We start from the raw sequence: 14,888 nt of genomic DNA on the forward strand, positions 1-14,888 counted from the left end.
CAACTCTCACTCTCACATTGAGACAATAGTCAAATGGCCCTATTCCTCTCACACCACAACCATTTCTCACCCCGAATTTCTCCTTTGCCAAAGGAGAAATTCGGGGTGAGAAATGGTTGTGGTGTGAGAGAGTGAGATGAAAAGGTTTAGGAGTGCCAAAGTAAAGTCACGCTCTCTTCCGGATTCGACCTTAAGAGATTTCATTCCCCATATGGTCAAACTAGAGAGAAAATCAAGGAAAGAGTTGAAAGAGAATGGCAGGTTTTATGGGAAAGGGACAAATAATAGGACAGGAAGGGGAACCTTTTATAAAAGCTTGTCAGGTCTAGGGAGTAGGCTACTATCGTTTTCCCTCAAATCTTGCTTTGGCCAAATTAAGAACCACCAGCTGATCACAAAAACAGTTTTGCCGTTTTTGCATGATTCAGCGGCAGCGCTGTATCCGAGAATATGGTGAAGTGTTTGAGTTAGTTTAACCCTTGTCCTGCGGAGGGCAGTACTACGCCAAGAAGCGTTTACACTGCCGCGAATCGGATAGAAGAAGAAGAAGAACACACCAGTAACCTCGCGTCACCACTACAGTAGTACTAGAAGGGGAACAAGCACTGAGCTATATTATCACTATAGGGGACCAGATCCTCCGTCCATTTTATTTATGTCGATGGGAACAAGGCTTTTTATTTTGAGCCCAGGCTGCTAGCTGTAGCAGCCACAGTCACTTGCTGCAGGAATGACAAAGCAGTGACCAGCGGTGAAAGCAAAGGCATGTCACATTTGACCTGCTCGCTGCTAGCTAGAGAGCGGCCCAGCTTTACCACAAAGTGAAGCTAGCAGTGAAACACTAAACCTCACGTCACGAAGAATAACTTTAGACGAATGACAACAAACCGTAACGCGTTCATTTCAGTGAACAACAACGTGGCTTGGTTGTCGCAGCGGTTGGCCACTTCTCAGCTCTCATGTTGACTTTCCAACCGTTTTACCTCTCGCTGTTTGCAAAGGGTTAACGGTCATACTGCTGCAGCCAGCCAAGAGTCAACGGTCATGGCTTTATTGCCAGCAGCAACACGCCTCATCTGCAGAGGGAGAGCCGTGCACCCTGATCCGTTCAAGAAGATTTGTTGTGTAAACATGTCTTCCTCGGCTAAGAGCCTGCGGGTTCTGGTGGACATGGACGGGGTCCTGGCGGACTTCGAGGGGGGGTTCCTGAAGAAGTACCGGGCCAGGTACCCGGAAGAGCCCTACATCAGCCTGGAGGACAGGAGGGGCTTCTGGGTGTCCACGCAGTACGGCCAGCTGAGGAGCGACCTGTGTGTAAGTCAACCTGCCTACCTGCAGCCTGGGCACCTGACCTAGGACTCTGCACCGCCGCCCAAAGCCGGGGGGGGGGGGGGGGGGGGGGTCGGGGTGAGACATGCTTGTGAATTAGGGCTAATAGGCCTGGGGTTTTCAAAGTCTGAGACTGTGGGCCTCCACCCAGACAAAGCTTGGAAAAAGAGGCCCCCCTCGCTCAATACCTGTTGGCCTACCATGGGATCATGATTCTGTTTTTTCATTCCATAAACACTCAACAATTGTGCCAAGATAGTCTGATATTGCTGTTTGACATACTTCACAGTTCAGACTCCACCAAATACATCCAAAAATATGTCTGTCTGTCTGTCTGAAGGCATTTATTTGTTTCTGACTCTGTCAACCGCCCCCCCCCCTCAAAAGTACTGTCTCTCTGAACTATCTCCCTAACCAAATCACACACAGGCTATTCTATGTGATCTCCTTTTGATAATGTAATAACTAATGTAATATTTTTGCACTTTCATTCACTGAGCCTCCCCTGAAACTTCTTGGAGCCCCCCTGGGGAGCCCCGCCTCCCACTTTGAAAACCTCTGCTATAGGCCTGTTTTGACTGTTATTAGCCTTTTTCACTTCCCACCCAATAGACCCTTTTCACGTTGGCCATTTTGTGTCTACAAGGCAGGATAAACACAGGTGTACCAAAACATTAATTAGGGCTTCCAACCTCCAGTCTATTAAGTGTTCCAGTGCTCCGGCCCTAATTAGTGAGTTGGTTGCACCTGTGTTTATCCTGCCTTTTAGACAAAAAAAAATGGCAGCTGTGAAAAGGGTCTATTCACCCATTTTCTGTCTGCAGGAAGTAACACAGGTGCAAGCAGAACATGAATGAGGGTTTCCAATTTCCAATCCATTTCCGTGATCCAGTGCAGGGGGCCCTCGTTAATGTTTTGCTTGCACCTGTGTTACTAACTGCCTTTTAGACACTCCACTGTGGTAGGCGAGTGCTTGTACCTCTACACTACCCAGACGCCCCAATTCTGGTTTTTCTTGAGACTTGCGAGCGCACATGCTCACATGTCGACATATCCAATGTACACAGTGTATGTGTGTGTGCACTGAATCCAGGAGAAGGCCATCAGTATCTGGGAGTCCAAGGACTTCTTCATAGACCTGGAGCCCCTGCCAGGAGGAGTGGAGGCTGTCAAGGAGATGGTCAAGATGGACAAGTAGGTGCTGACCACTAGGGATGTGCGCGACTAGTCGTTTAACCGTTTAACCGCCTACTCATTTATTAACCGTTTAGTATTTTACTAGTCGGTTAAACGCTGCATCTTGTTCTTCACGCCTCTGCCTCGGCTTCTTTGTAAACAGGCTGAGCAGCAGCCAGGGAGATAATTGCTCCTCCTCCCCGCACTCGCAAAACAATTACGTCTCGACTCGAGATCAGCCATCGCAAAATGACAGAGAAGATGCAACGAGCGTTCGAGGGGGCAGAATATGTGGCCATAACTTCAGACGGGTGGACGTCCATAACCACCGAGTCATACATGACTATAACATGTCATTATCTGGACGAAGGACATGCTGTGTGCTTCAGACGTGCGCCCTGGAGGAAAGACACACCGCTGAAAACTTGGCTGCCCAGCTGCGAGGTGCGATGAGTGAGTGGGGACTGGATAACAAAGTCGTCGCCTGTGTGCATGATAATAAATAAAAACCAATAAACGGGGCAACTCCAATCGTGAACAATCGGCCGCTCAGGAGACTGTGACAATAGCGCGGCCGGGTCTTGCCAAGTGAGATCCAACTCTGGTGGGATCCATAATGTGTGGGTGCATTCTATGTTGACTCATTCTATTCTATGTTTTTGTGAGCAGTGAGCACTTCCTACATACTACAGACACTGTCCAGTCAGAGTTGCTGTTGTCTTTGTTGTTGCGCCCTCATGAGGTGACTTCGGGCATTAGTTAGTGAAAGTTGGTGATCTGTCCCACAGATATTCACAGTCGCTACTGAGGTCAGATATAGAGCTCAACAGTCACGTGATGTCTCCAGCCACCGGGAGAGAATTCCATAGACATTTTGAAAAATCCTTATATAACGAGTTTTAAGGCTGGAACCAAGCCAACCAGCGACCTACTGAACATTTCAAAAACATTTCACTTGGAGCAAAAATAAAAACGGGTGTATGTTTTTCAATCTTCTTCTGTTGTTTGTTTCTCTCTCTCCGCAGCACAGATGTCTTTATTTGTACCAGTCCTATAAAACATTACAAACACTGTCCCTATGAGAAGGTAAGCTGACTGCCAACGCACTCTCTTCCCTTTGGCTGAATGATTTAGAAAAAAATATCTCATTTATCTTTTTATTATGTTTGACTGATATTGCAATTGCGATATGATTTGCGATTTTAGAGGGAGATGATAATTTTTTACATAATTATTCAAATTTTCTTTATATTTATATGTACATTTATTTTTTATATTTGTATTACGGATTATGGTGTGATTTTTTCGGGGATCCATTCTGTACCAAACAATCATGTTTTCTTAAGTCTGTAGAATATGATGTGTAGGCCAAGACATCTCTGCAGCACAATATTTAATTATAAATGGTATTTTTTAACACATTAATTACCGTACACACACAACTAGAAGTGAACTCAGAGAGTGCAGAACTCCACCAAGGCCAACGCTCAGAGTTTCTATGGCCTTCCTATCCCTAGCCCCGCGCCTTTCCTGACTACGCCCTTCCACCACCCACATACACAGAGCCCAGAGCAATCTAGTAAGAGAGTGGCATCAGCGGAGGTTCATTGACTCATTAGTCAATGAACAGCCAGGAAGGGGTCTCACGCTACTTTTGAATGCTAAAATAAAGCTGATAATGTACAATTTGATTCTTTAAAAAAAACTTTCAAAGTACAACACAAACTGTCCATTTTGCTGCAACTCGACAGTGCTGCTTAATCCAGGACCTTACTTCCTGGAACTCTTGAGAGTAAAAAACTGGTCCATTGGAGTGAATGGAGATGTCACGACTCTTCTATATACACGGCTCTGACTGAGCCATTTCCCCTACCCACCCCTCAAACCCCGGCTCTCTATGTCCTTCCTATCCCTAGTTACTGCCCCTTTTCCCAAGCCCCGCCCCTTTCCTGGCCACGCCCCCTCCCACCACCCACATCCCCCTAGCCACTCCCCCTACCCACCCCTCAAATCCTGACTCTCTACGACCTTCCTATCCCTAGCTATGGCCCCTTCCCCCTAGCCCCTCCCTTGGCCCGGATCGGATCCGCGCCAAAATGTACCAAGTTTCATGAAAATCGGCCCAGTAGTTTTTTTGTAATCCTGCTAACAGACATAGGCCACCGAAAACAGAACCTCCTTGGCGGAGGTAAATATTGCGCCTCCTGCGATTTGAAAATTGCGAATATTGCTATTTCAATGAAATTTTGATTAATTGTTCAGCCCTACTTTGGAGTCCACAGAGTTTGGAAAGTGTTCACTGTGTTTACCTCTTCGTTTTTTTCTGACACGTCTGATTTGTTTATGCGTTCGTGCATGTGTGTTCCCCTCCAGTATGCCTGGGTAGAGAAGCATTTGGGTCATGACTTCCTGGAGCAGGTCATCCTGACCCGAGACAAGACGGTGGTTGCCGGGGACATCCTCATAGATGACAAGCCAGATATCCTCGGTGAGTGTGACTGTGTGTGTGTGTGTGTGTGTGTGTGTGTGTGTGTGTGTGCGCGTGTGCGTGCTTGCGTGCGCATGTAGCATCATTGAAGAAGTAGAGCACGCACATCCACTCAGTAGGCAGGTGCCGGACAAATAAATGATAAAGTAGAAAAAATACATAAAGTCACACTGAAGAGTCAGTAAACTGCTTGACTCTTCAGTGTGCTGACTTTATTTCTTCATTTCATTTATTTCTTCATTTCACCATTCATCAAAATGAATGGTGAAAATGCCCGCTGGGTCCTGACTAACATTTTCTCTAAATCAAACTGTGTGGCTTTGGCGTATGGTGTGAACGGCCACTAATAGTTGAGGGACTTTGAGGCCAAGTTCATGCAAATCAAGTCTAAAAGCATCAGATTTTGCCCAGAATGACCCCAGGGCATGCTCTAACAATTTAGCCAGAGCGTGTTCTTCCTAATGGGTAGACCTATATATTGCTGTCTGCTATGAAATTTTAAAAAAAGAGGCCCTTAAAATTAGATCTACGCAAAATACATGTACTGTAGATCCTAGACTTTGAAGTGTTTTCTGATAATCACATATACTGTATATATTCTTTTTAATTAAAACTCTTCCTACACTTACGCTTACTGTTCTCTGTTTTGTATCATTTAATAACCATACATCTCTATTTGACCAGTGGACAAAAGAGTAAATATTGGCCCATGGTTGGCAGATATGCTGTGTGTCCGTCTGAACCTGTGTCTCTATAACAGGCGCCGAGCCCAGGCCCACGTGGGAGCACATCCTGTTCACCGCCTGCCACAACAAGCACCTCCCCCCCAGCTCCCCCCCCCACAGACGCCTGCTGTCCTGGGCGCATGACTGGAGGGCCATCCTGGACAGCAAGAGGCAGTGAGCAGCTCCCTCACTAGGGGTGGGATTCGCAGAGTAACTCACGATGCGATACGATACTGTCACGATACCTGGCCCACGATAACGATGGTATCACAATAGAGCGCCAAAGTCACGGCCACTTCCTGGTTCAGCATACGAACCAGCGTCTGAAAAAATATGAGCGGTGGTGAATGGCGAGAGATAATAATTTTTTAATAGCGTTTGTATTGTGCCATATAGTAGTGACTTTTGTCACTACTATATGGACTTTTGTCCATTTAAAAAAATAACTGCATGTCAAGAAAGTCGCATTTTCTCGTTAAACTGTAACGTTTAGTTTTGTATGAAACCGCTCAATCAACTACATCTCTCGTCTCGCACAAGATACGTTACACCAACACCAACATGGCCGTCAGCCTGGTACATTACTTAGGAGAGTGGTTGTGTGTAGTCTAATTTATAACTTCTAGTGCAACAGTTTTATGACAAACTGGGACTTTCTTGACTTGCAAAGTAATCTTTTAATTTGACAAGGACCTCGTGGCACAATTCAAAAGAGGTAAAAAAAAATATTGTACTTGCAGGATATTCCATGTGATACATCACGCTCTCTGTGTTATTGAAGAGGGGGAAAAATACCCCTCAAAAGGCAGTAATGATGTATTTATTGACAGAATTGACATGAGACAATGTAGAACAAAGTGCAGACTGCATAGTGCTCTTTAACAAAGTGCAGACTGCATAGTGCTCTTTAACAAAGTGCAGACTGCATATGCTCTTTAACAAAGTGCAGACTGCATAGTGCTCTAACAAAGTGCAGACTGCATAGTACGATCTATAATGTACGATATCATATGGCGCTAGTGTATCGATAATGTATGACAAGAGGATCACGATCGATGTCCCACCCCTATTTGTCCCCCACGAGCCACGGTCCCATCTGTCCCCCACGAGCCACGGTCCCACACGAGACACGGTCCTATCTGTCCCCCACGAGCCACGGTCCTATCTGTCCCCCACGAGCCACGGTCCTATCTGTCCCCCACGAGCCACGGTCCTATCTGTCCCCCACGAGCCACGGTCCCACACGAGCCACGGTCCCACACGAGCCACGGTCCCACATGAGCCACGGTCCCACATGAGCCACGGTCCCATCTGTCCCACACGAGCCACGGTCCCATCTGTCCCACACGAGCCACGGTCCCATCTGTCCCACACGAGCCACGGTCCCACACGAGCCACGGTCCCACACGAGCCACGGTCCCTCACGAGCCACGGTCCCATCTGTCCCCCACGAGCCACGGTCCCTCACGAGCCACGGTCCCATCTGTCCCTCACGAGCCACGGTCCCCCACGAGCCACGGTCCCATATGTCCCCCACGAGCCACGGTCCCCCACGAGCCACGGTCCCATCTGTCCCCCACGAGCCACGGTCCCTCACGAGCCCCGGTCCCATCTGTCCCACACGAGCCACGGTCCCATCTGTCCCTCACGAGCCACAGTCCCATCTGTCCCTCACGAGCCACGGTCCCTCACGAGCCACGGTCCCATCTGTCCCCCACGAGCCACGGTCCCATCTGTCCCCCACGAGCCACGGTCCCTCACGAGCCCCAGTCCCATCTGTCCCACACGAGCCACGGTCCCATCTGTCCCCCACGAGCCACGGTCCCATCTGTCCCTCATGAGCCACAGTCCCATCTGTCCCTCACGAGCCACGGTCCCATCTGTCCCCCACGAGCCACGGTCCCATCTGTCCCTCACGAGCCACGGTCCCATCTGTCCCCCACGAGCCACGGTCCCATCTGTCCCTCACGAGCCCCGGTCCCATCTGTCCCTCACAAGCCCCGGTCCCATCTGTCCCTCACGAGCCGCGGTCCCATCTGTCCCTCACGAGCCGCGGTCCCATCTGTCCCTCACGAGCCACGGTCCCATCTGTCCCTCACGAGCCCCGGTCCCACCTGTCCCCCACGAGCCACGGTCCCATCTGTCCCCAATGAGCCACGGTCCCATCTGTCCCTCACGAGCCCCGGTCCCATCTGTCCCTCACAAGCCACGGTCCCATCTGTCCCTCACGAGCCCCGGTCCCATCTGTCCCTCACGAGCCCCGGTCCCATCTGTCCCCCATGAGCCACGTTCCCATCTGTCCCCCACAAGCCACGGTCCCCTGGGAGTCAACAATCACCGGCTTCCTTTCTGATGAAGGGAGGTACACGAAGCAGGAGAGTGAGCTGACAAATTCACAAGAACATTTGAGGGAACATGGAGGTTTTAAGCAATTCTGTTGGGAGAGGACATTCACCTGTTTGACCACAAGGGGGCACTCTGAGACCGGGTTGAAAGAACGTTGGCAATATGATAAATCTGCATTGAGAACATAGTGTCAAAAGTGGTCAGTCGGTGCTGAGCTCCTCACTTCTTTCACTGGTGTGAGAATGTATTGAGTCTGCCTGGGATCTTCACAAAAGCTTTACAAATAGTTCACAGTACTGTGTTAAAGGGATAGTTCACATTTTTTTAAAGTCTAGCCTCATTTGCTACTTACCAATGATGGTGATGATTGGTAGAGTTCTTTCTCAGCACAATCCACGCTGTCCCTCATAGTAGCTCTGGAAAGATGGGCACAAACTAATGCAAGGTCACTGGGGTCACACTTCTGTATGTACAAGCTGACTTAGGCTCACTAAAATCTCATCCACAGTGCACACAAAGTACATTTCGGTTAGCTTCAGTCAGCTTGCATGAACCCATTGCACTGGGCTAGACTTTAAAAAATGTGAAATATTGAGTCTCCTTCACTCCACTGCACACCTACTCTGTAAAGCAATATGATTTGGAGGTTGTGTAGTTCATAGAAAGATTGTGGGACCGATAAACACATTTACTGTCCAATAGTTGTTTTTTAAGGATAGCTAAATGATGTAATTTTGCAACCGAGGGTTCTGCAGGGTTTCAGAAAACAATAGTAGCCACTGATGATTTTGTGCAATAAATACATATACAGAGACATTTGACACAGTCACACAGTAGAACTGAATTGTTCCTGTACTTTTTGGGAGTGTAACGTAATGTGCCACAGCCAGTGTCGTATCTGTCTTGGGTCAACTTCAAATCACAAATAGAGAAATGTTACAGATATCGGAGTTGATACGGTGCTTGATATTGGTGCTTTTTTGTGTGCGATGATCTATGCATCTTAACTAACTCACATATGAGGAAAAATACTAGTTCAAGCAAGCCTGAAAATTGCACACACATTATGCATGTATGTATACACATTGCCAAAAAAACACACATCTTAGTTTTTAATCACAATCATTTATGATGTGTGCTCAATGTTTATAGTAATAAATTAACAAAGACAGACCTTTATTAAAAACATACAACTAAGAATAATATCTATTTAGATGGATTAAGGAATGAAATAAAAGAAGAACAATTTTAATTTTGGAGTAAATCAGATGAGAAAGAGGAATATTTTGTGTCAGATACTGCCTGTATGTTTTCTGTTTAAATTTTTGGCATAGACCTTAACAAACATTTGTATTCATCGTTACATGTCATTTGCCATTTGAGATGGGGGGGTGGGGGGGGGGGGTTAACTGAAAAGAATATATACATCAAACATCTGATGTGGTCCTACGAATAGTACAGTATATATATATGTATATATTTGTATATACAGTATATATATATTTATTTCAGCGAAACACCTCCGACCTTGTCACGCCTTCCTTTAAGATTTGTATTGTTTTGTTTGAGGAATCTGCTTCATTTTGTGTAGAAAATGATGTTGCTGCTTATTGCTGTCCACGGGCCTCTGTCACCAGCAGCCATTTTGTGTCTAAAAGACAGGAAGTAACGCAGGTGCAAGCAAACATTAATGAGGTTTTTCAACTTCCAATCTATTTCAGTGCCGGGGCCCTCGTTTATGTTTTGCTTGCACCTGTCCTATGTTACTTCGTACCTTTTCGACACAAAATGGCTGGGGTGAAAAAGGCTAATAGGGATACTACAGTATGTCATTTTGTTGGGCGTCTCTAGGTCATACACGTGTAGATTCCCTGCCTACCAACATGACGGTCGCAGGTTCGAGCCCCTGTGTTACCTCCGACTTAGTCGGCCGTCCATACAGGCACAATTGGCCACGTCTGCGGGTGGGAAGCCAGATGAACGGTCACTCCCACGCGCTGGCTGCACATGTATCGGAGGAAGCATGTGCTAGTCTACAACTCCCCAGATCAGCAGAGGCGGTGGAGCAACGATGGGGACAGCAGGGGCAATTAGCCAAGTACAATAGACCATTCTCACGGGGGCCATTTTGGGTCAAAAAGGCAGGGTAAACACAGGTGCAAGCAAAACACTAATGAGGCTTTCCCACTTCCATGATTGGAATTTGGAAAGCCTCATTAGTGTTTTGCTTGCACCTGTGTTTACCCTGCCTTTTCGACCCAAAATGGCCCCCGTGAGAAGGGTCTATTGGGGAGAAAACGGGCGAGAAAATCTGGGGTGGGGGCGCTGTTTCCCAGTCATCAAAGCCTCTAACACTGTTGTATTCCACCTTAAAATACAAAAGCAGGGTTTTTTTGTTTTTGGGTAACCTGTCATCCTTCCACATTAGAGATTCTGGCATGGTGAGAAAAACAAATCCAAATGGAGTCACTGTTAACTTGACTGAACTATCTGCTGTATTGACCTTCTCTGAAGAAGAAGAGCTGAATATGAGCATAATTTGCCCTCAGTTCATTTTGTTATGCTCGGCTTTCCAAGCATGAGGGTTTGAATAAACCGCTTCGAACATGTTTGGTGTGAACGCAGCCTTTGTTTCCTCATAAAATGACATGTATGTATGGTCAGGTCATGCAGTCTATCTTAAGGTCATGCAGTCTAACTTAAGGTCATGCAGCCTATCTTAAGGTCATGCAGTCTATCCTAAGGTCATGCAGTCTATCTTAAGGTTATGCAGTCTATCTTAAGGTTATGCAGTCTATCTTAAGGTCATGCAGCCTATCTTAAGGTTATGCAGTCTATCTTAAGGTTATGCAGTCTATCTTAAGGTTATGCAGTCTATCTTAAGGTTATGCAGCCTATCTTAAGGTTATGCAGCCTATCTTAAGGTCATGCAACCTATCTTAAGGTCATGCAGTCTATCTTAAGGTCATGCAGTCTATCTTAAGGTCATGCAGCCTATCTTAAGGTCATGCAGTCTATCTTAAAGGAGAATTTATTTATTTTTTAACCTGGATCCCTCTCCTCACATTAATTATTATGTGACGACTCACCCATTGTTCTCCGCAGCGTTTTGTCCGTCTTAGGCGTTGTTTTGAGATCAATAGTGTGCAAGCCAGTCCTAGAATGGAGCTCCGTGGGGGCCACGTGGCAGCGTGCTTTTCATCCATTTAAATAGACAGTTTTATTCCCGTTTTCGACCCATATCGTCAGAATCTGATCCCTAAGGAACCATCAGACTGCTAATTCTCCCCCGGGCTCTTTTCAGCGGTAGTTACAGGCATCCCATTTCCGCCTGTTGGGTCAGTGAGACCAAATCTCGTCAAGTCAGTCCACAGGCCAGCGGCAGGAAAGTCTCGCGGGACTTGACGAGAGTTGGTCTCACTGACCCGACAGGTGGAGATGGGATGCCTGTAACAACTACCGCTCGGCGCTCTTTACCGCTGTAAAGAGCCCGGGGGAGAATAACAGTCTGCTGGTTCTTTAGGGATCAGAAAATGGGAATAAAACTGTCTATTTACATGGATGAAAAGCACGCTGCTACGTGTCCCCCACGGAGCTCCATTCTAGGACTGGCTTGCACACTATTGATCTCAAAAATACACCTAAGATGGACAAAAACGCTGCGGCGAACACTGGGTGAGTCGTCAGATAATAATTAATGTGAGGAGAGGGATCCAGGTTAAAAAATAAATAAATTCTCCTTTAAGGTCATGCAGTCTATCTTAAGGTCATGCAATCTACCTTAAGGTCATGCAGCCTACCTTAAGGTCATGCAGTCTATCTTAAGGTTATGCAGCAGGCTACCTTAAGGTCATGCAGCCTACCTTAAGGTCATGCAGCCTATCTTAAGGTCATGCAGTCTATCTTAAGGTCATGCAGCCTATCTTAAAGGCCGGCTTTACCGTGGGGAATATGAATATATATTAAATCTCACGCCCCTAAGGTTTTCGAATCCGTTGAAATTTTTGAAATTGGTTGTTTCCCGCCAGAGATATCACCAGAAATCCACTCTGTGTGGAGGGGGGGGGGGTGGTGGAGGGGAGGGGCGGGTGCGGGGACCCGAAATACTACATTTCCCACAATGCACTGGGCTCGCGTGGCCTTCGTTTTCATGCCCACCCCTCAGGCATTTGGCTGATATCAAACTCCAGTAGGTGGCGGTAATGCACATATATGTTTGCCAACCGCCATCAAACTCAAAGAAGAAGAAGAAGAAGAAGAAGGCTTCGACAATAAAAGATACAAAGAAGAAGAAATAAATCGAAAATAAAATTGCCTCCAAATTGCACCAAATGTAAACGGTAGTATATATGTCGGGAGATGTCTTCATAAAAAAAAATTCATGCATTTTAAGGCATTTTCGTAGGAGTTACGCGCATCTGATGTTGTAACTATTTTCTGTAAAAATGTGTAAAAATGGGTACATTGCTCAGCGTTGATTTCGTTACTTCAACTCACCTACTACTAGATGTAAAATTTGACGAGCTTTCCAATGCCGCCAGTCCCGTGTCGATTAGTGCTTCCGTTCCCGAGATAATGGTCTCTTTGCAAGGAACTATGGGAAGCTAACCTAGCTACAGTATGCTATGCGGGTGAACAAGATGGCTGCCTTTTGCTTTTCGTCGAGAGCTCTGAAGGGGCGTGGAGGACCTCTAGAGGCGGGACCATGGCTCACAAGACTTGTAGTTCATAGGCGCTCGAGTTCCGCAAGCGGGGAGGGAAGCCGGGTGACGCGTAACGCGTCATCCGGCTTCCCTAAAAATGTGAGAGATGCCTGATAGGTCAGGCAGTGAAGCTCCAATTTCTAAATATTTCAACGGATTCTAAAACCTTAGGGGCGTGAGATTGATATATATTCATATTCCCCACAGTAAAGCCGTCCTTTAAGGTCATGCAGTCTATCTTAAGGTCATGCAGTCTATCTTAAGGTCATGCAGTCTATCTTAAGGTCATGCAGTCTATCTTAAGGTCATGCAGCCTATCTTAAGGTCATGCAGTCTATCTTAAGGTCATGCAGCCTATCTTAAGGTCATGCAGTCTATCTTAAGGTCATGCAGTCTATCTTAAGGTCATGCAGCAATCTATCTTAAGGTCATGCAGTCTATCTTAAGGTCATGCAGCCTATCTCAAGGTCATGCAGTCTATCTTAAGGTCATGCAGTCTATCTTAAGGTCATGCAGTCTATCTTAAGGTCATGCAGCAATCTATCTTAAGGTCATGCAGTCTATCTTAAGGTCATGCAGCCTATCTTAAGGTCATGCAGTCTATCTTAAGGTCATGCAGCAATCTATCTTAAGGTCATGCAGTCTATCTTAAGGTCATGCAGCCTATCTTAAGGTCATGCAGTCTATCTTAAGGTCATGCAGCCTATCTTAAGGTCATGCAGTCTATCTTAAGGTCATGCAGTCTATCTTAAGGTCATGCAGCCTATCTTAAGGTCATGCAGTCTATCTTAAGGTCATGCAGTCTATCTTAAGGTCATGCAGTCTATCTTAACGTCATGCAGTCTATCTTAAGGTCATGCAGCAATCTATCTTAAGGTCATGCAGTCTATCTTAAGGTCATGCAGCCTATCTTAAGGTCATGCAGTCTATCTTAAGGTCATGCAGTCTATCTTAAGGTCATGCAGCAATCTATCTTAAGGTCATGCAGTCTATCTTAAGGTCATGCAGTCTATCTTAAGGTCATGCAGCCTATCTTAAGGTCATGCAGTCTATCTTAAGGTCATGCAGCCTATCTTAAGGTCATGCAGTCTATCTTAAGGTCATGCAGTCTATCTTAAGGTCATGCAGTCTAACTTAAGGTCATGCAGTCTATCTTAAGGTCATGCAGTCTAACTTAAGGTCATGCAGCCTACCTTAAGGTCATGCAGCTGGCACGATAACGTCGGCTGGTAGGGGACAAAAGCATAACAAAAGCTGTTTCAAGTAACTTGAACGCTGCAGATGGCTATACTGTTATATAGTTATAGCTATACTGTTATATAGTTATAGCTATACTGTTATATAGTTATAGCTATACTGTTATAGGTTATAGCTTTACAGCCCGAGGCCTTAGTGGACTCGTTTTTTCGCTACGGGGGCTTTCATGTATAGTGTCGGGGATGCTGAAAACCTCGGCAAAAATACTATCTGCAGAACCATTCATAAACTCGCCTGTGCACTAACAAGGATGTTTTTAGACTAACTAAACTGGCAACCTGTTGAATGGTAGAGAGGATTCTCGGATACATTAGGCTTATAACTTGAAGAACCCATTTACAACAACAAAACCTAATTGAAAATTAAGTGATTAAATACAATGCAAAATGTACACTGAAAATAGATGTGGTTGTCGTCGTGGCTCCATCATATTGCGGGTGATTGACACTGACTGCTGATATTCAATATTTCATGAAAGGCCAATAAGGAAATAGGCTAACCCTGCTCCTTCCTACTTGTTGCATGTAAAGTTGGTGATCTGTGTCAGAGTGTATCTCAGTCTAAGCAGGCACTTGGGGTGTCTTATCTTATCAGGAGTCTCCACATACAGTCTGTATCCACGTGTGTTTGCAGCCTTGGAGTGAAACGCATGGCCTTGTGTTGTGTGGACCGGACTCCATTGTGCACATTTGATGTTTTTTGGACTTTAATCCATATTTAGAAGAATATTTCATTTTAAATTAACATTAGGATTATACTGTTGTGATGTCATTATTCAGTATCTTCTCCTTTTCTCACTCACTTTCATATGAGCACCTGCTCTCCCTTTAGTCGTTTTACACTACAGCAGACAGCAACACAGGC

The 14,888-nt window shown here is 46.0% G+C and overlaps 1 protein-coding gene across 1 annotated transcript; it reads left to right on the forward strand.

Annotated features, from left to right (window-relative positions):
• Positions 1 to 1,044: 1,044 nt before the first annotated feature.
• Positions 1,045 to 5,935, forward strand: nt5m (5',3'-nucleotidase, mitochondrial; the record flags this gene model as incomplete). The annotated part of the gene is made up of 5 exons (XM_083635799.1): positions 1,045 to 1,314; positions 2,423 to 2,523; positions 3,531 to 3,591; positions 4,879 to 4,993; positions 5,754 to 5,935. The coding sequence occupies 5 exons, from the start codon at positions 1,045 to 1,047 to the stop codon at positions 5,894 to 5,896; spliced, it is 690 nt and encodes a 229-aa protein (XP_083491925.1). The 3' UTR covers positions 5,897 to 5,935.
• Positions 5,936 to 14,888: the final 8,953 nt, after the last annotated feature.

The sequence above is a fragment of the Poromitra crassiceps genome, assembly GCF_964638095.1.
Source record: "Poromitra crassiceps genome assembly, chromosome: 4".
NCBI lineage: Eukaryota > Metazoa > Chordata > Actinopteri > Beryciformes > Melamphaidae > Poromitra > Poromitra crassiceps.